Source organism: Seriola dumerili, unplaced genomic scaffold (assembly GCF_002260705.1).
Source record: "Seriola dumerili isolate Sdu_G_001 unplaced genomic scaffold, Sdu_1.0 BDQW01000111.1, whole genome shotgun sequence".
Classification (NCBI taxonomy): domain Eukaryota; kingdom Metazoa; phylum Chordata; class Actinopteri; order Carangiformes; family Carangidae; genus Seriola; species Seriola dumerili.
In genome coordinates, this window is record NW_019174366.1 from 1,519,590 (window position 1) to 1,547,315 (window position 27,726).

Genomic DNA, 27,726 nt, shown 5'->3' on the forward strand with positions numbered 1-27,726 from the left:
TTGTCTGACTGCTCTTGCCCCATAGGGGTTTGCTAGGGTGTGATATAGCACATGTATAGCCACAGAGTTTTCCATTCAACACATAATTCTATGTGTATTCACATAAGTCTGATGCTGTCCATATTGACGGCTACTGCTGCTGGCTGATACATAGGCAGGGTAAGAATAAGTGGCATCATCTTCCCACATAGTTATCTTGCCACCTAGCTACATCCATGAAAGGTAGCAACAGAAAGAAAGGCCACAAAAACACACACAGTGTGGGTGAGATTTTTGCAGCCGTTCAAGTTGAAGAAAATATATTTTTTTGTTTGTTTGTTGTTTTGACTCTTTAAAAAGAAGAAGTGTCAGTCTTCTGTGTTATCATGACGTTATGTTTTCCTTGATCCTTTGTAAGCCATGTGCAATATAATGAATCCATTTTATTAAGAGTGCATCAGAGATGGAGTCTTGCCCACATTTCTGTCTGACGCTGAGATGAAGGAATGAGTCAGGACGTGTTTCTCCGTAGAATGAACTGATTTATTTTATTATGTTTTGTGTTTGTGCATCCAGGGTGATGGGGAGAAGTCACCCCGTCAGAGAAGGCCCTCCAGTCCCAGCTCCAACAGCTCCCTGGGGGGCCATGGACGTTATACCCCATCCCGCTCCCCTCAAAATTACAGCCGAGCAGGTATCAGCCTCATATACACAGTAGTACACCAGAATCCATATAATGCTGTTGTCACATGAAAACGTCCAAGTTAAAGTATGACTTTCTAAAATACTGAAGGATTATATTACCCAGAAACCCATGCATATTCCATGCATTCTCATTGCTCTCACATCTTATTTATTTTCTCATCAGTAAATAATTGAGAATAATGTCGTGCAAAAGAAAAAAGTGGCAACTCAGAGGTTTTTTTCACTGTATATAGAAGAAAGCATCTGCTACAAACATTTTCTTTCATTCATCATTCTCAAAACCAGAAATGAAATGACATGCTCCTCCCTGGGCTGATTAAAATCTGCAGCCCTTATATTACACTGTCAAAACCCATTAGAGGATCTCAAACTAAGTCAAAGTCTGCTTTTGTATTTCCTTATAAAAATGTCACTTGACAGCAGAGATTCATTCCTGAAGTATATGTTCTGTTTGTTGTAAATCTTCCCTTTTGTTAGAATAAGATGATACAGTTTCCTTCAAAGCATAATATTTGTGGATTTTTCTCAAATCTACAGTAAATCTCTTAAAGCTCAATAATTGGTTTCATCCAAGGCATTTTGAAATACTGAGATCATGAGTCCAAGTCCCTCACAATGACTTTACCCCTCATTATTTAGCATTTATAAGCAGTATATAAACAGTAAATATCTGGTTATTAATACACTGTATTATCATTTTAAGCCAATATTAGGACATTTTATTCGAGTTTGAGAATGTGTTGTTCTACTATTTCTTTTCCTATGAATTATTTGTACCTGTTGTTCATCAGTGTAAACACCGTATAACAGCTGTAATCATATGTCATGATAATCACACATGAATAACACTGTGTTAAAAATGATTCAGTAACTGTGTTTATACGTGCACAAATGATTCACTAGTGGTTTTAAAACTGTAAACGTGTTCAGATTCACTGAGACGTGTTCAGCTTGAGGGTTTGATTCTTGACCAGGAAGTATCAAACAGAATGTGTTTGCTCAGTTGTCATGGAAAGTAATTAAGTATTTATAAATGAATGATCACTTTATTAGTAAATCTGATTAATAAATGTAATTAACTAATTCTTTATATTTCATCAACAAATAAGATATGAAAACATTTCAGTTGTGTTATACAGTATATCATCTTACAACTACTGCTTATTAATGGCATCTAGGTGCGGTCAAAATACAGTGCTATCCAATGTTTATAGTCTTGGCACAGATATCAATACCCAACCTTAGTTCTATAATGGTGTATTTTTGTTGGCCTAAAAGTAGTCAGATACTTTAAAATCGTCACCAACAAACAACAGAAAACAACTAAAACCAAATACAATTCCTGTTTCATTCATGTCCTGTAATGCTAATTGTCGAAAAGACTTGACTATGTATACATTGTATTTATTGTATACGTTCACATTTTCATCTAGTGACTCATCATGTTTCTGTGATCTGATTGGACATTCAGGGCCAGAGTTATACCTTGGCGATAGATACAGCAGCCAGGCCCGTGACTCCAGTTCTCTTCCTTTGCCCCCAGCCCTCATGGGTGGCATTAAGTACCCTTTCAACTGGGCCAGGGACTCATCCTCCCTCCCTGTTCACTATTCTGGTGGGACCGAAGGGAGTGGAGGTGGTGGTGGCGGCAAGTACTCACCCACACCAGCAGGTGGCAGTGCAGGCTTGTCTTTACACCTAAACCCCACCACCCTGGCCATGCTGAAGCAGCACAACTACATCCCTTACTTCAGAGGTATCAAAGCACGCTGAGACCAAGACCTGGTCCAATACAGACAAGGGACAAGTAGCTGGAATCATTGCTGTTGTCAAATCTTAGACAGACAAAAACCTCCAACCTTTCAAGAACTATCAAAAAGCTAATATTTGAATGGGAATTTAAAGTGCCCCAAACATGGGGTTTTCAACTTGCTACCCAACCAGAATGAGTTTTGCAATCCTTGGATTTAGGAACAGCAGCAATGTGCCAGTCTTCGCTGTATTTGACCGAGATCAAAGGTCCTTCAGAATGGAATGCTGTGATACAACCATTGAAATGAGTTCACTTGGCATGAGTTGTGGTTAAGCACCAAATTAACCATGTGTTGGAAACTCTCACTCTGGGTCTCTGGGTCTCTTGGTTCACCATAGACCAATGAGTCATAATGGGAAACAGAACATCTGACCTGGTGTGCTCTGTAACCACTGTTTGATCACTCATGAGGGTTTATTTTCTCTAATTCTTGAACTAAAGCCATGAAACTGCTAATGCTATTCATGATACCACACATCCGTGAAATCAACATCACAAACCAGTGCTGTACATATCCCCTGGTGAACCCAGCAGGAAGGCTTATCCAACCACTTCCCTTTGCTTCATCTTCTCCCTATCCCTTGATCTCCCTCACCCCCAGGGTTCAAACAGGACCCCCTCCCTGACCCTAAACCTAGGACTTCTCTGCATCTCAGTTTACCTCCTCCTGACGGTAAAAAAACCCAGTAGTCTTTCTCTTCTTTGTGTCCCCTGTCCCCTAGTGGAATGGTTAGCAGGCTTTGTGATGTTGTTGTCTGGTATCATGGTGTTGTTGGGTTCATGGGATGCATCAAGGTACATTCGTAGGACCACTCAGTTTTCTCACTCTGCCTGCCCTGTTCACTTGTGTCTGTGGACGTGGTTGTTGTCGTGCATGGTTAACTTGATGTAAACCTGAGTGTGACCCTGATACATTTGGCATTATCTTTGGGATGAAGATTGAGGGAGATTTCATTTTTGTGCTTGTCTGTTCAGATTGTTGACCTCATTGTTTGCCTGCCTTTGACTTCTAATCTACCCTGTTGTTTTTCCTTGTTCATTGTTATGTGTCAAACTTTATCCCCTTGATGTTACTTGTTCTTGTCCTTGGTGTGAATCTTTACAAAGTGCAGATTTTGGGTTTTGATGACTGACAAAATGCACATGGAGGTTTGCAGGCAGGGTGACAAGTATAATTGTTGAATTCTGTTGTTTTTGACAGAAGCACAAGTAAGTACATTATCGACAAATGGATTCCTTAGAAACAATTCTCCTGACCAAACCACTGATGAATAACTGAATATTTTAACTGCAAGTCAAGGAGATAATACAGTGGTCCTGAGAGTCAAAATACAACAACATTTCAGAAAACCCATAATTTTAAACCAATCTGGAATGTCCCTGACTGACTGACTGACTGACTGATATTTCCACCACTGGTCAGTCAAGTGCCTCGTCACTGAGTTGGAGTCTCTGGATCAAACAGGTTCTATTTGGGGGGTTTACGGCTGCAGCTCATTGTCTCTAGATTTAGAGAATTTTTTCAAACACACTGGGTATCAACCTGGTTCAGGTCTGGACCATGTATGGATGCTGTTCGGGCTGCACCTCTTGTCACAGGCAGTCTACTAAGCAGGGAAGAGGAGGAGTGCTTCCAATACACTGAGCCTTGCCTCCATTACAGCAAATAAACTACTTTGATTCCATGTATCATTATTACTAAAGGAGGCAGAGGAATAACTAAACATAAAACACACCGAGCAGAGAGAGCAGGAGAGAGGGAGGGAGAGAGAGAAGTCATTGGTAACGAGGCTTCGTACTAACGACTATGACCAACTCTCAACATATCAAACAAAGGGAGTTAGACATAAAGACCTGCCTCTAATGAAAGTCTGTTACATTCTGGAGTTGAAGTAAATAAAGACATGACTATTGTGGATCCAGACAGACTAAATAAGAAAGGTAGTCTGTCGCAGGGTGTCGATAAGGAATAATAAAAATGAATTTAAAAAAATAAAATAAAATAAGGAAGAAAGGAAGAAAGGAAATAAGGAAGGAAGGAAATAAAGACGGAAGGAAGGAAATAATAAAGAAAGGAAGGAAGGAACGAAGGAAATCAGGAAGGAAATAAGGAAGGACGGAAGGAAGGAAGGATAGAAGGAAATGATTTGCTCTTGTAGCTGATGTAGGTGGATGTTGTTGTTTACCAAAACTACACTATACTATACTAAACTAACTATAAAACTAACTATACTAGAAAATGATTTTGATGCTTTTGTCTAGACATTCAGTGTGAAAGCAATCGACAGAAATGTAAGTATTCTGTTATTATTTCAATTTCCTCTTCCATCCTTCAAGCTAATGATTAAATAATCATTCAAATTCATGCAAGGACACTGCTGAGAGTAGTCCACAGTAGAAACAGGAAAATTACATTGAGCTGTCACCAGGGACTTTGTTGTGTTGTTCCACATTTTCCATAACCTGAAATGTTGTTGTGTTTTCCCTCATATAAATGGTTCCTCGAGGACCATAAAGTTCTTATGTAGTCTCATTTTCGCTTATAGAGAACCTTTACCTGAAAAAGGATGTTTGTACTTTATAGAACCCCAACAAGTTTTTCTAACTTCATGCATGCACCTTGAAAAGGACTGATTAAAATGAGGCAGTAGAGAGGGAAACAGTATGAGCTTCCACTCAGAGTTTTGCACATAGTGCTCTGCTGGCCCTGTTCAGGCCTTAGTGGTTCCTAACATGCCATGAAAGAGGGCTATTTGTTTTCATGCAACAGGCTTAATAACTTAACGAGCTTTAAGGAGCTATCAGGTTCACTAATAGAAGACACTGTGGTAGTAAGACTGAACAGTATTCAGATGAGTTGTCTAATGATGGAGGTTGAAGGAGAGTTGAGGAGAGGACATTGTGACATTTTGTTAATGATCCTAAAACCATTGTTTCTATCTCGTTATAGTGTTGTTGGTTTCTGATTAATGAATGGACTGTGCCTCTTGTCAAGTGTCTAATCTGTTCAGATGGATTATAATGCATCTCCCCCCAAATTCCCTTCCCCTCCTACCTTGGCTCCAGATGTTTGTATGCAGGATTTGCCCCACAATGAGACCTGCACTAACAGTGGTGTGTACGTGTGTGTCTGTTCCCAGGCATGTGTGTGTGTGATAGTGTGTATGTGAGGGAGATCACTCAGACCACCACTAACAGCAGTGCTGTTTGTGTCAGTGATCTCATCCACTTGCATCCAGATCTCACCCGATGGTTCCTCTCTGTCTGAGGCCGTCTCACACACACACACACACACACACACACACTCACAATCTCTCTCTCACTGTTTCTTCCTCAAAATTCTGGGTGTGCAATGTTTATTACTTTTGGCCTCAAGGGTGTCAGTGACTCCATCACCTAGCCTGCTTATGACTTAACACAATGTGGACCCTGGTTGTGATAAACGATCCACGACACATATGCATGAACTTGAATGGGAAAGTGTTCTCAGACTTTTGGACCCCACTGTATATCGCAAAATGTTTGGAAAAAAAAAACTGGAAAAACATAATATAATTACTGGGTATCAAAATGAATGATGGGCTGCTGTCAGTACCATTATTTTGGCACCTTAAATCACAGTGAAACTGTAGCAGCTCAGACATTATTGTGGTTTTCAACTGTTAACTGTTAAATGATGAGAACAACGTCTCTCAGGTAATCTCTCCAGGTCCATTCTCAGTGAATCATTGCCATGGTGACTGACACTAACGGGTTCAGTGCTACCACATTTGCAAGAACCTAAAATCTGTCTTTAAAGTGAAGTTGGAAAACTCTTGCATACAGTCTTTGGGGCTTCAAGCTGTTTTATAATTAAACTGAAGAGCTGTTCAGAACAATAGCACCTTCTCTCCGACAGCTGTTTTCAGACATCTCCAAAGCCAGCGATCTTACAGTTTAGTTTTGTCTCTGCAAGTTCTGAATGAATCACTTCAGCAGCTTCCGTTCATCACTTGAATGGCTTCAGTAAATAAAATGAAGCAGGACTGAAGCAGATAGATAACCTACGGCAGTCTCTCACCTTACCAGCAAACCTCTTGTAGAAAGTTCCCATCTGGCCGTTGAACTTCTTGCTCTCAGAGACAGACCTTTGAATAACCTTTGTTGCCATTGTTGATTGTTTAATTTAAACATATCAATTTAGTGTAGGAGTAACATGTGGTCCCATTGGCTCCTTCAGACCGTAAGCTCTGATATGTTGTGGAGCAGTTTGACTGGGGTGGTACACCTGTAACGCAGGTGTCCTAAGGTGAGCTCTGGAGGGACAGACAATGCTCACTTGATTTTCAGAACAAATACAGCCAAGTGTTCATAGAGACGTTGTGTTTTGATGCTTTGATGTCTGCTGCTTGTACATGCATGTGAATGCATCATCTCTAGCCTTACAATCTGAATTCCTCAGGCAGACTGTGCAGACCCCACCTGTTCCTCCACATAAATGTCCCACAGCTAATTTACTGGCCTGTCTTCACTCCAACCTTCACTTCTAGACTATACAAGTAGCTCTGTGAAGGGTGGGTGCTCTCAATCTATGTAATTGTTTTAGCTTTTAAGATGCTGTTGCTTTGCAATGAGAAGGGCCACAAAGAAATGTTTGAGGCACAGCATAGATGCCCTCCTGTGGAGGTGTTCCAATGTTCCAGACCTGAGACTCTGGACAATGTTGGTAGGAAAAAGGACGTTTTGGCTGAGGGACAACATGGTGCATTATCTATGCTAAAGTGGTAGCATCCAAATTTGTACAGGGTGATTTTTGTGTCTCATTACTTAACAGGTCACTAGACCAGGAAGATTCACTGCCAGATGTTCAGTTCATTTGCTCAAGACCGTACAGTAAATATAAACACTGTGTATGGCTGGGTTATCAAGTCACCTGTCTCATTATATTAATTACAGCAACGTGTTTGAGCTTTATCAATATGCTTACCATAATGCTGCCTTTTTGCCCCCCTCCCCCCAATGCCCTTTGTTTTCTCCCAAACCCTGTCCCTCTTGCCTTTCATATCCAATGCCCATCCACCTCCATCCAAAACTGGAGGTAGTGAAAGTGGTCGAAGTACCCCCAGCTTATCCACCTATTCTGATGGCAAATCCCCCTCATCTACCTCTACATACGTGGCTGCTCCCCGGCATTTCCACATACCAGGTAAGCCATAACCACAGCGCTTAGCTTGCAACCCGACTTTTAACCTTTCCTGCACCTTTACACATTCTATAGAGTGACACGGAGGGGGACACCAAGGTAAGATACATAGCAAATTACCAAAACTACAGAGCACTGCTTCACTGACCTCCTGTGTTTGAAGGTTTTAAGTCTGTTGCTGTTTATACCCACAACACTCCACTCCTTGCACTGCAGCAACATTAAAACTTCAACCATCGGAGGTGATCTAGTGCAACATTTACAGCTGGTATTAAGATACTGACTCCGTCTTTTACTTTTCAGTGAATTGGAACTCTGTCCTTCCAGGTACATGCAGATAAGTCTTGTGAAGCTATAAATGGATGTTTGGTATCAAGCTGTTTGTATTGGGCCTCATGTAAGAACAGTTTCTATAATACAAAAAAAGAAGAACTTCACAGTGTGGAGCTTGAAGTCCTGCTGTTGGAAATCAGTAGACAAAAACATGGAGTAGTGTCAGTAGTGGTATAAGGGGACTCATACAGTGACAGAGATAAAGAACAAAAAGATTTACCTGATGACAAGTTTAAATATTTACATCATTTAAAAACTTAACATTTTCGGACTTTATTACTGTAGACCTATTACTGTACTGTAGATTTTTACAGCAGCAAATCGCTCTTAAACTCCTGTCTCTCCTGTGCTCAAAGTCTCTCTGCCTCGACATTTTCACCTTTCTGCTCTCCTTCCTGTCTGAAGAAGTTGTAGGATTATTCCTTCAAACTGACACTGATGTATCTAATGTACAATATAGAGGATAAATATCTAGAAATCACTTCTATGGTAATCTTCATCATCATTAGGTGACAATGTTACCATCAACCAACAAGGCAGAATCCTGTATTTATCTGCCTCAGTGTTGGCTCATAGACTGGACTGTAGTTGAAGCACAGGGGAGACATGGGAACGTGGGTCTAGAGAAGTTATAGCATTTATTTACTGACAGATATCCTAAAGTGCACATACATTGCGCTGCTACGTTCACAGCTGTACTGCTAACTACTAACTCTCTGCTCCGGTCACCAGCCTCACCGCTCTCTCGCTCGCCCTCTGTCTCTCTCTCCTGCTATGCACACATCCTACGTGCTGAGCGAGTCCTCAGAGAAGCTGCTCTAATCCTGTAACAATATTCTTGCACTCAGATGATAAATCAGTGTCATTTGCTCATTTACTTGCTGCTGCTGCTGCCTCTTAACACTCAGGAAGAAAAGACTGTGGAAGTGTGTGGAGGTTTAGTTTCCTTCCACATCTGTGCATAACGTATAATGCATGCAAGATCAGGACGGTGGAAGCTGAGTCATGGTTAGAGCACACTTTGACCATAGCTAATCACCGCTCAGATCCCAGGATTATCCTCAATGCACAATCGCCAAAAAATGCTGCTCCCCGCTCCGCATGACAAGCTCCAGCCTTTGTCGATGGGACATAGTCACACCCACGCAAATGACAGAAACTAGAGATACAACGGCTGCCAGTCAAGCTAGCTTCAGAGACAATACCCTGCTGTCACCACAAGAGGGCAGTAAATTATATTGATATCTGTTTTAGCTTTAACTGGGCAAACACTGCTCACTTTGCTATCCCTGACGGTACACCTCTGCCGGAGACTACAATCGCTGAAGCAGGCAACGGCTACAGAACCTTTAGACGCATCCATCAGACTGTACATTAGTCGATGATTCATCACGTGTTCTCAATCCATCTTCTCGCCTATAATCACTGGTTTACTGGTGAGAATATAAAAACAGATGTTTGACTTAACAATAGCAATGACTTGAAAGGAAATCAGACTTTCTGCACTTTACATGACGTGTATGATACATCTGGATGACTGTGAATTTGTTCATGCCTAAAACCAAATTCTAAGTATGAGAAAGTTGATGAGTTCCACAAGTTCTCTGAAATCAGTCATTCATGTCACCTCAGATTGAATTTGTTTGTATGAGTGGTTCTTGCATGAGGCCCATTGTCTTTACTTTAAAGTGTTGACTTACTGCCTTTAGCTTTTGGGTTGCACTCTGTATATATCTCTTGGACTCTTTCATTCCTTGTGTCCATACTGTTTGCTTATTTCTAAGCCCTTTCTTTTTCTCACAGATCTGGCATGAGATTGCATCACTTAAATTAATTCAATTTGAATTCCATTTGCAATACATTTGGCCAGGATTTGACAATAGCCAGTGTATCCGTCATTACTTAAAGTCTCTCGCAGAGGAAAAGCCATTTGATCCAACATATTGTTCCCATTGACAATTACACTGTCAGTCATTGCAGAGGGAAAAAAAAACTTCCCAAGTTGGAAGCAAGTTAAGTGGAAAAAACAGCCAACCATTATCCACTTATTGTTTCAGCCGCTGACAGGCACTGAAACAACAAGAGAAAGTACCCACATGCGTTATTTCATTGTGAGTCATGTTTCTGCTGTGGATTCACGTGTGACAGTTGTTAGTAAGCGTCTCTGTCAGAGGCCTGTCTGGGTCCACTGACACTGAGATGGAAGAGCTCAGCCTTTTATCCTCCAGAGGCACGTCATCTAACAGAGCAGTTAATGCAACAAGGCTTGAATTAACTTTCTCTTTTGTTGTATATTATTAATTTAGGTCCCTTTTTTGAATGATTTAAGAACACTAATACATATAGACTGTTTGATGCCTGGCGCCCATGTGTGGTTTCTGATATTATTCTTTGAATGTCATTGAATTGTTCTGCATCAGATAACCTCCTCCAACAAAGAGTAATGGTTGATACATTTTGAATATATTGCATGAATAGTATTAAAAGTGGTGATGTTTCTGATGTGCGTTAATCCAAATGAGAAATGTGTTGAATCCAGCTCTACTGCGCCCCCTATGCTTCTTCAAAATATCTCATCCCTCAATAACTGCTAACTCATGCTTCTTTTTCTCCATTTCTCTTTCTTTCTCTCCCTCCCTCCCATGTTGGCTTCTTCCGTTTTCTTTCCTCTGCATCTATTCCCATTTTCAGAGACTATGGTCAAAGATAATATCTATAGAAAACCCCCCATCTACAAGCAGCATGGTACAGTCCACTTCCTCTTTAACACTTCCTTCTCTGGTCTGGTCTCTGCACGATGTGTTGCATGTCACCTGTCGTACTCCACCCATTCTATGTTGTAAAATGGACTTAATGGGCCAATTCAAGGTTGACCATTCAGACGGAGTGGTGTCAGTGCAATGCAACTCCGTGGTTCTGCAGACAGAAATCTATGGTACCTGTGGGTACCACTCGTCTGACTGGGTGTTCAGACCGAGGGTGTAGGTTTGCTTTTGTCTTTGGCATGGATTTTTTGTCAGATGGTCAAAATATTATTATTGATATACTTGTTCTCTGTCTGAAACAACAACTCAAGAGTTTCATGACGGAGCCACAGTGATGCTCAAACTCATCTTTCAGTTATGTCAGCAAACTTTCACGGTGACATCAGAGCTCACCTGAGAGCCTGCAGCTCTCTGTGTTGCTCGGGCTGCTGTTGACCAGATTTTGAGAATTGAATGATGCCTGACATTAACAACCAAATCAGTAGTGGTGTGGCGGTTAGGGTGGTAGATGGGCATGTAGTGCATCACTTTAATGATGGAGACCGCACCACTGCAATCCAACAGTTAATGCTGTCTCCAGGAACTTTCCCTTAACTTAATATGATAGGTGTTTAAATTGTCCAAAGGCATCAATATGCCTCAAAATACGTATGATGCCATATTTATGGGGACCACACAGCAATCTCTGTCATTTCCAAAACACACATTCCCACAAACACGTTCACTTCACACAGCAGATGGTCAGTGTCTGTGAAGGTAAGAATGTCTGAGTCTGGACTTTTCTCTAAAGCTCATTAAACCCTCACACAACTACCTCCATCAGTTTTCATGCCTTCGAGGAGAGACCGATGATTTGCGCCATCCTATTTATGTGATTGTTTGCATCACGCCCCTCTCTATGACGGCCAGCACCACCCTTGAGTATCAAGTTATCAACCTGTGTGGTGATAGGGGTTGGCACAGAGCTTGAGTAAAACAAAGAAGAATTTAATAAGTAGGGCACCAGTGATTTCACCCTCTGTCTCAATGATCACAGTCATGGTCTCGGTTAAAACCAGTGAGCGGGCTGTTGTTTTTCCAGGCTGTGCTAATGCTGGTCTGAACAAGGCCGACATCACAAGATAGAGCTACAAAAATAATAAAGCGCTTTACCCCACCCTGATAGAGATGTGATGGGTTTATCTCACATCATGTTCAGGTCCTAGTTATGGACACTTTTCCACTGACAGGCCTAAACAAGAAGATTTCCATAACTTTGTCCTCTTTTCCCAGTTTGTCTCAGCTACATCAATCAGAAACAAAAAGTCCTGCAGTATGTTTCAGTATGAACTAGAACAAATGTTAAATATAATAAACAATAAACATAATATCATTTCATTTCATGCCATTTGAAACCACCATCCTACTTTAGCTTTAAAGGTTAAAATGACTCTCCATCATTACATAAAGCCAACAGCACTGTTGCACTGCTCCCTACAAGCTGGAACATTCAAACATGCTGCATGTCTGGGAGCAGAGGTCATGTGACATCACTGATCTGGTTGTTGTCAGACATTTAACATGTTTAAAATGATCAACCTCTAGAGGACAGTGCGGCAGCAGTGGTAGATACTTCGAATGAACTAGTGGAAAAATGCTCTTTGATCAGGGTCTGGAGGTGAAATCGTTATAGAAACAATATTAAAAACACATTGCCCCAAATGTCAGTGTCTAATTTGGCGTCGCAACACAGCGGCTCATTGATAATCCAGCTCCTTTGGGACTGGAGCTGATTGGGAGGGGGGGCCCTTAGGTGTTAATTTGCTCACCCTGTTTCATGCATGTCTGCACACATCTCACCAGCTCATGTGTTGGTTTTAGTGGTGATGCCGTGACTGTTTGTACACTGTGAGTAGCTCAGCACATGAATCACTTTGTATGGTGGCATTAGTGTCGTACCAATCTATGTGTCCCTCCCCTTACTATTGTTTGTGTGTCTAAATGATGGTGTACAGTTTTCACTGTGTGCACAGGACCGGGTCACTTAAAGCACACTGACACAGGAGTCCAAGGAACCTGTTCTCTCCTCTTTTACACAAGGAAATATCCATCTTGATCAAATATGTGAAATACATCAGCTGCATGGCATAGTCCTACAGAGTGAGGCTCCCTCCTCTGAAGTAAAGATCTCTCCTGCACAGTTTCACCTTGGAGCTGTGTAAAGTGACTTTGAATAGGCTTTACATTACTTTATAGGAATTTGGCCCATTGCTCATGTTATCTGTTATCTTAAGTTATTTGGATACCTCTGTCTAGTGTACATGCTAAGGCTTTAGCATGCAGTATGTTAAGTGATCATATGTGTTTACCAATGTCACACAGTCAGTAATCTGTGCACAAATGACTAGTTCATACTGTCCAGTGTGTGTGTGTGTGTGTGTGTGTGTGTGTGTGTGTGTCTGTGTCATCATGGCAAAATGTGATCCTTGAGACAGCTTCTCTAGCAGGAACTACGCGAGCTGGTGTAGAGGACTGTAGCAGGTGTTTATGTCTGTGGACAGACTTTGTCACCGTGACAGCGTCGCAGTTATCAAAGATACAGTCACTAAACTTTACCGGTGTGTACGTGACATCAAAATGAAGGCAAAGTTTGAAGATGGGTGTGGTCCAACCCATCAGTTCTGAGTGGTCATGTAATAATGTAGTAGTTAAGTACTCATGTGATAATAATAACTACTGGGTAGTCATTGGTCGATACGTCAACCTGTTGACAGGTGTTGCAGCTGGTGTGATCCCATCACAACATTGTCTCTAGTTAATTAATACGCACATAACACAACACTAAGTAATAGCTGACATATTAACATACAGTATGTTGAAGGTATGTCAAAGGCAACACAGTTTTGTTTAACAAGCTAACACATCACGTTTACAGTATATACTGTACAGGTGCAGGTCCAAAATTTAGAACAAAACTGCATTAAATCCAAGGGGCTCGGTTTTATATAAATATCTCCTTGGCCTGACAACCTGAAAACAGTTTATTTAACAGGCTAGGTTTATTAGGCTACGCAGTGGCATATGTGCAGATAACTGATAGCTAGCCTGCTATAATCCGACAACATTAATAAGAAGAAATAAAGTTAGCGATTGTAGGCACCTGAATACTGAAACATGCTGGGTGTTCCTTGCTAAACTGACCAGAGTAGCTGCAACCTGCAACTTCAGTTCTGTTAAGTAAGTTTAAATGTATTGTTCAGTGCAGGCTCTTAGATTTAATGCAGCCTTGTTTTAATTTTGGACAGGTATCATTAGATCCATCTTTGAGATTCCTTACTGCGATCACTAACTCAAGAGCTTGAAAAAGCGCGTATGCACGATTTATTGATTCCACAGGAAGGTTTATTAATTGCATTATTATGTGTGCACAATTTTTTTTCCCCTTAACACCTGCTGGGCTTCATAGTTATGAAGAGCTACAAGACATAAGATAACAGGGTTTAAAAGTTTACCATCAGCTGCTAGCTCCTGCTAGCTCCTGCTATGCTGGTTACACCCCACAACTTCATTTGGAACCAACAACATACTGAGAATTTTGCTGTTGTAGGAGTCTTACCAGTAGTGGAAATCAAACTTTTACACTGATGGAGCTGCTGAAGAAACAGGCCCAAAATCATCCTGTGTGGAACATGGATGCTCTCAGTCAGTCATAGCACTCTAGTTTTTTATATATTTTTTAATTTTTGGAAGTAGAGTAAAAAAACAGAAACGGAAAACCATAAGGACTTCTGGACATTCATTTTTACAATGAAGTGTCCAGGAAAAAGTGTTTGTTTAGCAGAATGGCCAGAGGTTCAAATTATTTGTTATCATCCTCATGGAACCTTAAATATCCAAACGTCATAGTATCGGCTCTGATGAACAGTGCATACACCAGTGTGTAGTGTAACCCTTTCAAAACAATGTTGATGCAAATGTTAGTGGTTGCTATCCACCCTGTTTTATTGCACATTCACACAGTGCATGTGGAGCTCCCTGTAGATGCCGTCTGCAACTGATGATGTCACGGTGCAGGAGCGATTTACAGTAGCGTTACAGTACAGTGGAGCTGAGAGGCAGATGATCCAGCGCGTTAACTGTGACATCCTGTAACATGTGACTGTTTTGCAGCTTCTAGAACCTCCTGGCAGGATGGGGAGGATAGTAAGGTGGGTCTGTGTGTATGTGCATGTCTTTATCTGTCTGACCATATCTGTCTCTTTTCAAGTCATTTTCTTAAACTTTACAAACACTGTACATCCATTTACTAATTCAATAACTCATACTTTGCCATCATCCATCACTTCTTTCCATCTTTCTGTCTCTGTCTCTCTCTGTATCTTCCTCTCTCCCTCTCTCTGTAGAGGACCAGTTGGATGATCTTGAAGAGTGAGATTGAAGGACATATGGGTCCAGAAGACCTGGACCCTCGCAAGTCCACCTGTAGTCTGCCCACTGACACCTCCCAGCCAAGTGAGTAGCTAATCACAAGCTCAGCCCAATGTGAGTGATATGAATAAAATCAAATGGATCTTGAACAGTAATTCAAGTATGAAAAGAGATGCTTTTCTTCTCTGCAGATTTCCCCTACAATAAGTCTGCATCTTTACCCGGATATGGAAGGAATGGCATCTACAAGGTGAGATAAAACATGATGTGGTAGGAAATAAGGACTTACATTAAACAGTTCATGGTACGTCCTGTAACTTAGATCAGCCAAAAATACCAGTGTCATTGTACCTGTGCTTCCTCTAGTCACCACTGGAAAGGACACACTGCAACCATTAGTCCATGCAATATCTAAAACTGATCCACAGGCAAAGACATGCTCAAAATGACCATGTCTTGTTTTGTAGACACATTTTTAAATACACTTACACATTTCCAATGACAGCTTAACAATAAAAGCCACAGTGTGTTTCACCGGTTGAACACTGTTCTCATAAGTCATGAGATCTCAGATCTCAGAATGCAGCAACTTTAAAAACAGCTTTAAACTAGCCAACAGCGATCTCCATCCAGACTAACACACCTGAAAACACATACCTGAGCAATCATGTACACTGGCCGTGTGTGAGCCGATGTAAACAGGAAGCAGATTGTCTCCTCTGTAGTTGATTAGTTGCACAAAATACTACGAACCAGGAACAGCTTCATTAATGAGAGAGTTTTCTGAGGTGTTGGGAGGATCTGGCAGCTGTTGCCTTTGAGGCCACTGGGGGGTGCTGCTTATAGTAGTCAATACATCTTCATGTGTTTTACATGAAAGTTTTATCAAATTAACACACACAAATCACCACCGCCGCAGAACCTCCCACTCTCTGCTAAACAACACTGGAAAGTTCAGAGTAGCATTTAAGACCATTTAAAACGCTCTGTCTGTTTGGGTTCACCTGGTAGAGCACGTAGCATTAAGGCTTAGTCCTAACCACAGCGGCACAAGTTCAAAGCCAACCTGTGGCCCTTTGCTGCAGGTCATCCCCACTCTCTCTCTCTCTCTCTCCCCAGCTGTCCTGTCTCTCTCTGACTGTCACTATAATAAAGGCATAAAGAGAATGAAAAAAAACCTACAAAAAATAAATAAATTCTGTCTGTTTTAAAAATCAATTTCCTGGAGCCTTTCTCTCACAGTTTTGGTATCATTACACAGAGGTCAGTCAGGAATGCCCACACACACAGGGCCTGGTTCATCACGAGGCCAATGGGGATATTTAGTCTATCATCCCGCATTGGGACATTGCTTCTCTCCTTCTGTGATAGTTGATGTTTAGAGGACAAGCAGACAAAACAGGATGGAGAAGGAAATAGGAGCTCAGGAGCTGCAACAGATTCATGGCCCAAAGTATCCTTAACCACTTTCACTCGCTGATATTACTGCTCAGTGTTGTTGACGTGGTGGATTTAGTGTTGGAAGAAGAATACATGTGTGGCTATGCTGACATTATACTGTTACCCTTCTGTGTAAGCACATGCTCATACACGGAATGGTATTCTGCTCAAACTCTATTGAAAGTTGAACTGAAATGAATAAAACTGATGGCACTAAAGGAAAAGCTTTGAACAGCGTGCACATTACTTTTCTAGTTAGTGTCTCCCTCTTATACAAGCGTCAACGCATCTTGTGTCGCACTTTGGCTTGTTGAACTCACAAACATCCATTATGGGAAATGGGCTAAGCTAATGTTAGCTTGCAGGCCAGGTAGGTAATTAGCTAGTCAGCTGTAGCACAGTAGTTTAAAAACATACCTTTAAAGGTAAAGATGAGTCAGTTCAGATACTGAATTGTGTGTCTTCACTCTTCAACTTGTCTGCCCATAGCTTCTTAGCTACAGTTACAGTCCGAGTCTTTAATGTTGCGTCTCCATGCCCGTGCCAGAACATCTGTCAGTCAAATTTAGCAACAGCCCACACACTCTTGGAAAAGGAGCGATCGTGATTTTAGTTGGACTTGAAGACTAAAAATACAAATCAATAACTCGACTTTGGTGTTTTGAACAGTCACCCTCAAACCAGATTAGCTCTATTAGTGGACCAACAACAAACATTTTGTGACATCATGATGTGCGTCCTTCACTCCTCAGTTGCCTTTTAGTCTCTCCAAACTAAGTGATGTAATCTCAGTGTCAGAGGAATCACACTCGCTTCCTATTGGTCACCATGAAAGAATGTGAGCAAATCAAGAGCAAAAGCAGTGACTTAAAGGCTTTTAGATCAACCTTAGCTTTGATAAAGTCCAGAAATGTTCCTGGCAACATGAAGTAGGACATCTGAAAGATGGTCTAACTGTGTGTCTGTTTATGTGTGTGTGTTCCTGCAGGCTGCAGAGATGGTGGAGGATGAAGTGGACCCAGACTCCCAGAGCTGGGGAGGAATGAGAGGTGAGAGGGAAAATGAACTTCGAGCTGTTTATCACCTCTTTTTTACTCTGTTGTTGGTTTGCAACTTTTTTTTCAATGTGGCACTGAAGGTGCATCGACTTATTGTTTTAGATCTACTCCAGCACTTGGTGGGGTCTGAGGTTAAAGTTCTCACTGTAAGCTCTGAGTGTGTTTCAGGTTTCAGGTTGTGTTTCATTTTTCATTAGTTAATTCATTGATCTTAATCATACACACATGGCATGACCTAGGAGGTTCTATGGGCAAACACTCGAATGCCAGTCACCTAACCTTAATCCAGCTGATCATGTGGTTCGCTGCTGAAGACCAGACTGATGTTCAAAGGCCCTAATACCAACAGGAATTGATGTTGGCTGCTGACGAATGGCAGATCATCTGCTGATGTCTGTGGTTCACTTCAGACAGTCACTGACTGCAAAGGACTGCAGTAATGTGTTAAATACAATGACTTCATTCCAGTTTCCAAGTTGTTGTTACTTTCTGTGCCGTAAAATGAGGGAATAATGTGTAAGATATATGAACAGAGATGCACTTCCTTTATCATTATTATTATTTATTTATTTATACTGTAGATGGGAACTAGAGCTGAAATGAATTGAATTGAAATGAAAATGAATTTTATGACATTACATTAATAAAATTGTTTGGTGTAAAACAAGAAAATTAATCAATTCTGAAAACAATTAGATACAGTCCAAGTGTGAATGCCTTTAAAAGAGAGTTGTAGAGTTGGTGGAACTACTTCTGGAAGCATTTTTCCCACTAAAGACCATCTCAAAGTTTTTTAATAACATCTTCAATGTTAATCACATTAAATTCTCTAATCTACCTTCATTTGAAGAAAGTCTTTGTTAAAGACAGACAGATGTCTGTATGACTTCAGACCATGTCAGGGCACAGATATAAATGTTGAATGACATTCATCTGAAAACTAATTCTGGGAAAACATCAGTGCTGTATTTCAGCCCTTTGTATCTCTGATTATAAATAATTGTTGACAGATTGGGAGATTGGGGGGGATCATCTATCCAGTCCTCAGATGGTTCAGATTTTATTTTGAAGGCAGAGGCTAAGTTGTTGCCATTGACAATCACTAGAGTCCCCCACGGTTCAATTCTTAGTCCTCAACAACAGTGGTTCTCAAAGTGAAGTCCGTCCACCCCACGTTTTGAGGGTTCTTGGGGGGGTTCCTGCTGGTCCTTCTGCCAAGTGCGGTGGCTGCGGTATCTATCGTTTTAAAGACAAACCTATAAGTAACACAATGACTATTTTGCCCATGGGTTTCAAACACTTTCTGTAATAAAACATCTAAAAGTGATTGGACATTTCTTACCAAAATAATAAATAGGAGTTAAAGTTAACTTATCCAGCTTAGTTCCCATATACTAAGTATTTTTAATTTGCCTTTTAAATCAAAAGATCGATTTTTTTTTTTTATCACAGTTGCTTATCTTTCGCTCTGATGTTTCAAGCAGGATAGTTTTCTGTCCAACCAAGCTTCGGTTACGCTTAAATGTCAGTCACCTCACACTATCTGGGACCCTGGACTCCAAAAGATACCTCCTCTCACTTTACAACTCTATTGTTGCGAAGAGCCACAGACTCCACTCAAAGGACCTCTTCCTCAGACAATAGCCTCAGTTAAAATCAGACCCTACTAAATGGGACAAGGCCCGTATCATCTTTCCTCTGATCCATCAGATCAAAGGTCAGTTTATAATCGTTGCCCAAGCATGCAGAGCCCTGCAGCTCTGGCTCCAGAACAGTGACTGGAAGTAACAGTGTGGAGAGGTGATGCCATTTTTCCAGCTGCAGAATTATTGCTGTTTGTTTACAAGTGTGTGTTTGTACAGTCTTGGCTGTGTCTTAAGCAAAGAGTGAGTTGGCCGGATGCCAACCTCATAACAACGTGTGTGTGTGTGTGTGTGTGTGTGTGTGTGTGTGTGTGTGTGTGTGTGTGTGTGTGTGTGTGTGTGTGTGTGTGTGTGTGTGTGTGTGTGTGCAGAGCAACCGTTTATATTGTTTTTGACGCCTTTGAAACTCAGTATTATTGAGAAGATGTGGGTCCAGGGTCTGGCTCTGTTATAGTAGTTTTAACTCATTGTTCCACCAGATTCATTCTCTCTCTCTCTCTCTTTTTCCCCTCTCAGAGTACAAGGTAAGAGTTTTTTAATACTTTACAAATATACTTTAATATTCTTGGCAGCTTGGTTCGGACATTGGATTATAAATGTATTCCCCAATAACTCTCCCACAATGCTTACTTTGTGTGTGCCAGGTCTACCCTTATGAAATGCTGGCAGTGACACATAGAGTGAAAGTGAAGCTTCCCAGAGATGTAGATCGCACCAGACTGGAGGTGAGCTCTAATCTTCTCCCTGCTCTGTCATTTCCCCTCTTCTATCCACAGGTCATTAAAAAGCCTGAGAGGAAGTGAAATTGTGGCCTATAAAAGTCAAACTTACGCAGTAAGCCATTTAGGATAAAGCCAACAACCACAGCTTGAAGAAGTGCCATCTCCAGTTTTTGTAAAGGTGGATAAATTATTGCAAGTTCACTGCATTTTTCAAATACATACACTGTATGGCCAAAAGTATGTGGACAGGAGTGTGTTTCATATGGTCTACTGGTCTTGATCTGTTTTTGTCGGATCCCCTAACCAGCTGTGTCCAGCAGTTTTTGTGATGTTTTGACAATCTGACAATCACACCCACTTTATCCAGCTAGTTTTAAGGTGTTAAAGTAGACCAAACGTCAATTTCTTTTTTAATGATAAACATAAACGAAGAATGCTATATAAGAGAAACTGTCCAGAAGTTTGTAATACTATTTGCATTTCTGTGATCCAGTTTGGTCATTGTGCAGTCCATACTGATGGTACTGTACAAAAAGACAGGAAAAATTCAGTGCTACTGAAATTTATGAATTATTGAAGATCCCATAGTTTCCTCTTCTCCTGTGTTTTATTTTAAGTGTTGATCCATTAGAAGATATATTTGTGGTTTTAAGAACCAAAAACCATCTCAGTGTAGTTTTACATCTCCTCTCTCAGGCTTCTCTCTGGAGCTGGTCGGTGAGCCAATCAGAAGAGAGGAGGCTCTGAGCCTCTCTTCTGATTGGCTCACTGACCAGCTCCAGGTTACGGACTGTAGCCTACTGCTGTAGCTTGTAAATGGTCCGTCAGCACTGAAATGAGTCAAAGTCACGGTCAAATTCAGACTAAAATGCTCCGGCTGGAGCCTTGGGCCTGGGTCCGGTGCAAACTCCTAGATCATCTTTTAGCGTTGGGGTGACGGCGGCTGGTGTTGCAGCATCCAGCTCTAATGCAGGAGTGGTGGCGCCTGCTGACCCTGCCTCCAGCTGACTTTCCTCAGCTGGTAGACCCTCCAGGCTGACGGCTACAGTGCCAGTGTGCATTGAGCCCAGTCAGGGGAGAATCTGAGACCGTCAGGGCCGTGGGGACAGAAAGAGTGGATTGTGGCGAGTGCATTACCAGGAGTAGGCTGAGCAGTCTACACTTCCATCACTGCCAGACCGTGTGGAGTTTGAATGGGATTGATTGGGACTGCAGACTGCTGTGACATTAAGGTGCATGGAAGGAATATCTGACTGTGAGTAAGCTTGTCCACACACAGCCACAATAATAGCTGGTTTTCAGTATTACTCATAAAACTACACAACTGATAAAATGGGAAACAGCGAGATAAAAGTAATCGGTCGAAGAATAGTGTTAAAAAGAAGAAAGATTGTTGGAGAGTCCAAAAGAACACACTGATAAGAGTCCTTACTATAAATCCAATAGAAATATAGAATATTTAAAATAAACACTCAAAACCAAATCCTCCTGGACAGTGGGTCCAGGTGGGCCATGATGCTGACAGCTTAGGGCAGTGACTGTATAGCTGTGACATCACAAAGTAACAGAAGTCATGACGGCTCATTTCAAGGCTCAGTTTCTGAATATGAGCCGTGTGCGTTTCTCTGTGGACTGAGCGCTTTGATGCTTTCATAATATTTAAATCAGCACTGAGACCTGCCTTAGAATCAAGAAAGGACCCACATAGTGCTCTGTTATTTCTGCCTTTCAATTCCAGCATGTTTTTTGGAGAATACTGACTAAGAACAAAAACATAGATTCGATTTTTCGCCAGTTCAATATGCAAAGACGGTGTAGCAGAAAGAAGCAGCTCTTCCAGGGTAGAGTTGCTGCAGTTTTAACATCAGGCTACAGATGGCCCCAGGAACCTCCATCAAGAGGACACCTGAGAGGTGAACTCGGGGGCAGGGAAGGGTTCAGCCAAACACTCACTGCTGCTCATAAAGCTTAAATGGTGTGAGGGCTCAACTCAGCTCCAACTCAAACTCAGTCTGGCTAAGCTCTACTTGTTTGTTATCTATTTTGTGTTGTTCATTTGTGCGGCTATGTGTTGCGTGTGCTGTGGCGCTTTTACAAAATGAAGGTCGTAAGACCTACTGTGTTGAAAGCAGACTGAAGCCTTTAGTTCCTGTGAAGGGAGAGATGCAGCATAAAATGATATTCCAATCTTTTCATGAGTTTGTGTTCCTGTTCCTGTTTCAACATGACAGTTCTCCAAAGCCAGTTCCAATAAAGAAACAGTTTCCACTGCTGGTGTGGAAGAACCTGACTGGCCTGCACAGGGCCCTGACCTCAACCACGTCCAACACCTTTGGATGATAAGGTCTGGCTAGAAGTCAGTGAGTGCCGACCTCTCTAATGCTCCTGTGGCTTAATGGGAGAAAATCCCTGAAGCCAGGTCCAAAGATCTGGTGGAAAGCCTGGACCCAGAGGAGTGGAGGCTGTTAAAGCAACAGATTAATGTCCATGGTTTTGGAATGAAGTGTTCAGCAGTCACATACAGCTGTAATTTTCGGGTGTCTACATACCTTTGGCCACATGGTTTACTTTGCTGCAAGGAAACCCTTTACGTTGAAGCTATGAAAAGTAAAATATGTTCAAGTTATTGAGAAATGTGAGTATAATTGGCGGTAGTGTTGCTTGCTCTTGTACTGGTTCACGGCAAGTTTAACCCACAAGCATGTCTTGAAATAAAAAATGGAGCATAATTGGACTTAATGTCCTGTAATAACTGATTTCCTGCAGCTGTTATTCTTACACTACCGTTTTACAGATTCAGAACTTTCATTAACTTTGTGCAGTTGAAAACTGAAAATGTAGTCACAAAAGAAACTCATTTAAAAACTTCAGTTGTCCTCTCTCCCTCAGAAGAGGTTTCATTTCCAGAAACACCCCCTTGAAAATATTTAAACCTTCAGTAACCTGAACAGAGCAACTCCCTGTGAGCTTTGGGGTTATGGGAATATTGTCCCACGAAGAGTCAGACTGCCAGAATATTAATGTGTTACTGACTCAAGATGCCCCTCTGTGGTTGGGAACGCTAGACTGGAGACTTACTGTCATTAGCGTGAAAGTGTGTGTGTGTGTCAGAGAAAAATATTCCATCCACTCAATGCCCACCGAGGTTCCTGATCCTTGACCCCAAAGTGCTTCTGGTTTACCTGAACTAATCAGCAGCTAAACCCTGAAACTTTAACCCAGAGCTGAGACAGAAACACTTTCCCATGAGGTAACAGCCATGTGTCATAGTTCTGACCTGGGATTGTTAGTGTGTGAGGAGATGCACAAAAGTATCAGCCAGCAAGCTTTTTGTGCACATTGCAGCAACACAACTTAAAGGAAAGTTCAACATTTTTTTTGAAACATGCTTGTTTGCGTCCTTGTTTTCTGAGAGAGAGTGAGAATGAGAAGATTGATGCCAATCTCATGTCATGCGTGTTAAGTACAGAGCTGGAGTCAGAACACGGTTAGCCTAGCATAGCATAAAGACTGGAATCATTCATTTCCGACTATTTTCATACCAAAAGATTACAGATGTTTAGCATAATTCTAGTCCTATAAACAGAAAAAGGTTACACACACGGCAACCAGAAAGCCAGTATTTACTTGCAGTACTCATGACTGCAGGAGTTAGACAGTGTTTAGGGTTATGGTTATGATTTTATGGGTCTGACACATGTCAGTGCTCTTTACTTTAGGAGCATGGACAAAAAAATTTTTTTGTTATTACAATGTATAATATGTAATTAAAGCCTAGTATCTGAGAATATTTTTAGTGACAACCAATTGTTTGTTGTCTTCAGAAAAATCAGACCTTACCTGACTCAGTACTCTTGGTCCAGGCCACAGTTATCTCACAGTGAAACCCTTGTAGATGGTCCAGAATTCAGCCACCGGTCTGGTCTTCAATCAGCCCAAAAGGGCACATGTCACTCCACTACAAATCAACCTACACTGGCTACCCATCACCATCCCTTCACCCAAGAGTCTCAGTCCAGACTGTTCTGGTCTGTGGTTCCCTGATGGTGGAACAAGCTACCAAAGTCTATCAGAGCAGGAGCCTCCCTCTCTATCTTCAAGAATCTCTTCAGAGAGCACCTTCTTTCCTAAAACCCTAACATGTCTAACTAGCTCTTATTATGCACTTTTGATGCACTTCCTTATACAATCTCCTTGCACTTATTAAATAGATGCTGTACTTAATACTTACACCAAGGTTCCCCACTGTGCTGAAGCTTTAGTGATGTCCCTCACTTGTAAGTTGGTTTGGATAAAAGCCTCTGACAGATGAGTAGATGTAAATGTAGTGGAAGGTGGCCACTAGTTGTAAAATATGCATGTTCAGTGGTCATGTGTTATGTTGGAAAATGGTGATGAGCTAGTTTTACTCACAGTACAGATGCGTCGAAGGCTAAATCCACACAAAACAATTGAAATAAGGCATTAAAGTGCTACTGTTCAAGTCCAGGCTTTGCATCCAAACTCTGGCATGTTGGCCATTCGCCAGTCAGTGATGTCACAGCAGGTATTTTACTATTGACGACAAACAGAAAATACCCTTTGTGATGTGACTGACTGGAGTGTGTCCAAAAGTGTGACATCTTTGAAAGACGGCCTCACAATCACAAGCAGACTGAGAGCTGATCTACCCTCCGACCCTCTACTCTCTGAAGTAATGAGTTAGAAAGTTGCACCTTCCAATGAAAACGATCAAATATTAGTTATAATAACTTTAATTAACTTTACTTAACTTTAATATTGAATAGAGAGTGTATTATCTGTCCTTTTCCATCGTGTTATTATCCTGTCAGAGGGAAGGTGAGAAATGGGAGGCATCTGGATGCTTCACATTCCTCCCTCTGTTGGCAGGTGATTGGACACTAGGTGATTGGCTATCACACAGCAGCCGCCTGCCTCTAATATACTCTCACTATCATCACAAAGAGGCACAACAGCTGAGCACAGAGCAGCCAAAGTTTTACAATAGAGCAGCGTATGGTTTTGTTCTGAGTCTAAATCAATACCATGCATGTTTTTGTTCCATGATATATTTCTGACGTTTACAGAGGAGTTGGTGAGCGTTTGCAGCGACAGCCAAAGCTGACTGTTGGATAGCAGCTCAGTTTGGACGAACTACTGAGGCACAAAACTGAATTTGGTGTGTTAAACCTCAATATAGAAGGCAATGTAATGCCTGCTTATGTGGTGAACACAAATATGATCTTAGGATTGGATGAATGTCTTATATGCGAGTCCAGTCCGAGATAATGAAGCTGCTGGAGGAGATAAGCTAAGCTGGCCTGGAGACAGAAATCATCTCAGTGGTTCAGGTCAAAGTTCTCATTCATTGAGTGAAAGAACCACATTTTTCTGACTCAGTGGAACATGTGGTTCATTAGTGACCAGTGAAAATTCAACAGGGAGGACCATGTAACCATGTTTCTGTCTGCTGTGTTTCTCCAGAGACACCTATCTCCTGAGGACTTCCAGATGGTTTTCGGGATGACCCTGGAGCAGTTCGATCGCCTGGCCCTCTGGAAGAGGAATGACATGAAGAAGAGGGCACACCTTTTTTAGACAGACAAGAAAAGCGCCAAGTAACATCTCAACAACCGACCATCCTGTCTGGAAGAAAGCAGAAAAGAAAAACCAACCCATTTGAAATCTCTATATATGCACCGCCATGATACCCCCTACTTTCCACCTGTACAACGCCATGCCATCTGCCTGCGATGCCACGGAGAGGCGCTCCGTGCAGGAACATTCTCACCTTGAGGCAGCGTCTAGAGCTTTTTGTATGCTATGTGGTCCAAATGTTTGACTGACAACCTTACATAAGAGGATGAGGAGCTGCGTTTGCATGGCCTGTGTTGATGCTCCTCGCCTTCCATGTGGTTTTCTGACACCCATCCCAACGCCTTCATACACCCTGGCAAATATAACACATTTTTCATCCGCAGCGAGTTTCTTTTATTCATTTCATCTGTTTGCTGCTCTGCCTTTTCTCTCTCACTGTCTCCGCATCATTTGAAGTTGTTCTCCCTGCACCGACTGTTACATTGTCAAGCCGGTTCATTTTTACCATTGCTTTACAAACGTGAAGAGACTGCAGACTTGTACGCACTTCACTGTTCAAGCATGTCAAGGCAAAAGACAGGGATAAGAAACAACTTCATCTTCTCTGATCTCTCCCCTCAGAACCGGTCAAAAAGCACCTTATCAAACGCTTTTGTTTTCCATTTCCCTTCATGTTCAGTCAGAGAAGTTGCGAAAGACCGGCCAGGTAGTTTTGATAAATGTGACCTGATACTTTTGAATGCAGTCACATATCTTACACAAGCCTCTCGTAAATCAGCACAGACAGGGAGAGCCAGGGCTGGATGAGGGCCAGAACGGGGTGGGGGGGGGGGGGGGGGGGGGGGGTGGGGGGTGGAAGAGAAAACGTACAGTACAGTTTCGGGGTATGCAAAGGTATCACATATGCAGGAATGCCAGAGTGACATGCACTCGCATTAAAAAAAAACAAAAAAAAAAACAACAACGACAAAAGAAATTATTTTTATAAGCTATTTTTGACTTCTGGAAAGGATCATTTCACCAATCATGAAACACAGCTGAGAGAAATCATGATTTTGTTACAAGAATAAGGCCACGTTGACTTTAAGCTTCAGAGACCTGCAGCAGCACTTAAGCCAAACAAGTGAGGTCTTGCTTGATTTAAATCTCAATAATATAACTGTGTTATATCTTCTCAGATAGTGGTCTAACTCCTTATATGTTTGTTGTTTGAAAGCATTGTTGTGTGCAGTACAAGCTACACATATAAGCTAAAGTCTACCAGTTTTGCTTGATTTTCTGGACAGTAAATTGATCAACTTGTCAACTAACATACTGTAAAATGTATATAAACATATACTGGACATATGCCAGATATATCTGTCTGTATACAATCCATGGTGTATAACTCTTCAGGCATGCATGAGGATGGGAGAATGGGGTTTGTCCACTGACCTCAGATTAGAAATGTATGAAAACATTATCATCAATGTGTTTTGAGTGATTGATTCTTTTTTTGGTTAAAGTATGTCAAATGAAAATGCCTGGGTTAGCTGCTTACATTAGCTTGTGTTAGGTATTTATTTAATTGCAATATTAAGGATGGGATTTTATTTTGAAATCTCAAGGGTGTAGTGTCGAGTATATAGCATCACCAAGAAGAAAGCTTTTGGACAGAGACATATCAAATTTTAAGTTTAATCTGAGTGTCAAATAAAATATTTGCTCCTGTACGTAACACACTAACTGTTGTCATAAAGCATCATGTCATCTTTCTAACATTCATGTGCTATTAAAGTGCTTTATCCAAAACTCAGTCAATACGGATTGGAGTGCTTGAGTTTGTCAAATGAAAGTGAAAGTCTTATGAGGTGACGGTACCTTCAAGCAAAGTGTGTAGTATAGAAATATCTGGAGTCTTTCAGGGACACTTTCTAACTTCCTCTTTGTCACATTGTTCTAGTGATGAAAGATGATCATCGCCCGACTCGGGCTGAAAGAGTTTCTTTCCATCACTGAGGGTCAAACGAACAGAGCTGTAGAAACATGAAGCTGCATTCAGCCAGTGGCAGTGGTTCATCTCTGTAACGCCTCGAGGGAGG

At 41.5% G+C, this 27,726-nt stretch overlaps 1 protein-coding gene across 14 annotated transcripts in view; it reads left to right on the forward strand.

Moving 5' to 3' along the window:
- ablim2 (actin binding LIM protein family member 2) overlaps positions 1-26,456 on the forward strand; it is a 92,900-nt gene extending 66,444 nt beyond the window's left edge. For 7 of the 14 annotated variants that reach the window (XM_022747769.1, XM_022747768.1, XM_022747773.1 and 4 more), the window contains 12 exons: positions 556-673; positions 2,156-2,440; positions 7,575-7,682; positions 7,983-8,006; positions 10,704-10,757; positions 14,927-14,964; positions 15,160-15,268; positions 15,376-15,434; positions 17,613-17,673; positions 19,842-19,849; positions 19,970-20,050; positions 25,532-26,456. In XM_022747769.1, the coding sequence (XP_022603490.1) occupies positions 556-673; positions 2,156-2,440; positions 7,575-7,682; positions 7,983-8,006; positions 10,704-10,757; positions 14,927-14,964; positions 15,160-15,268; positions 15,376-15,434; positions 17,613-17,673; positions 19,842-19,849; positions 19,970-20,050; positions 25,532-25,645 (1,059 nt within the window). In that variant the 3' untranslated portion in view covers positions 25,646-26,456. The remainder of the gene's footprint in view (positions 1-555; positions 674-2,155; positions 2,441-7,574; positions 7,683-7,982; positions 8,007-10,703; positions 10,758-14,926; positions 14,965-15,159; positions 15,269-15,375; positions 15,435-17,612; positions 17,674-19,841; positions 19,850-19,969; positions 20,051-25,531) is intronic. The other 7 variants (XM_022747772.1, XM_022747781.1, XM_022747782.1 and 4 more) reach the window with 5 other exon arrangements.
- The last annotated feature ends 1,270 nt before the right edge of the window (positions 26,457-27,726 follow it).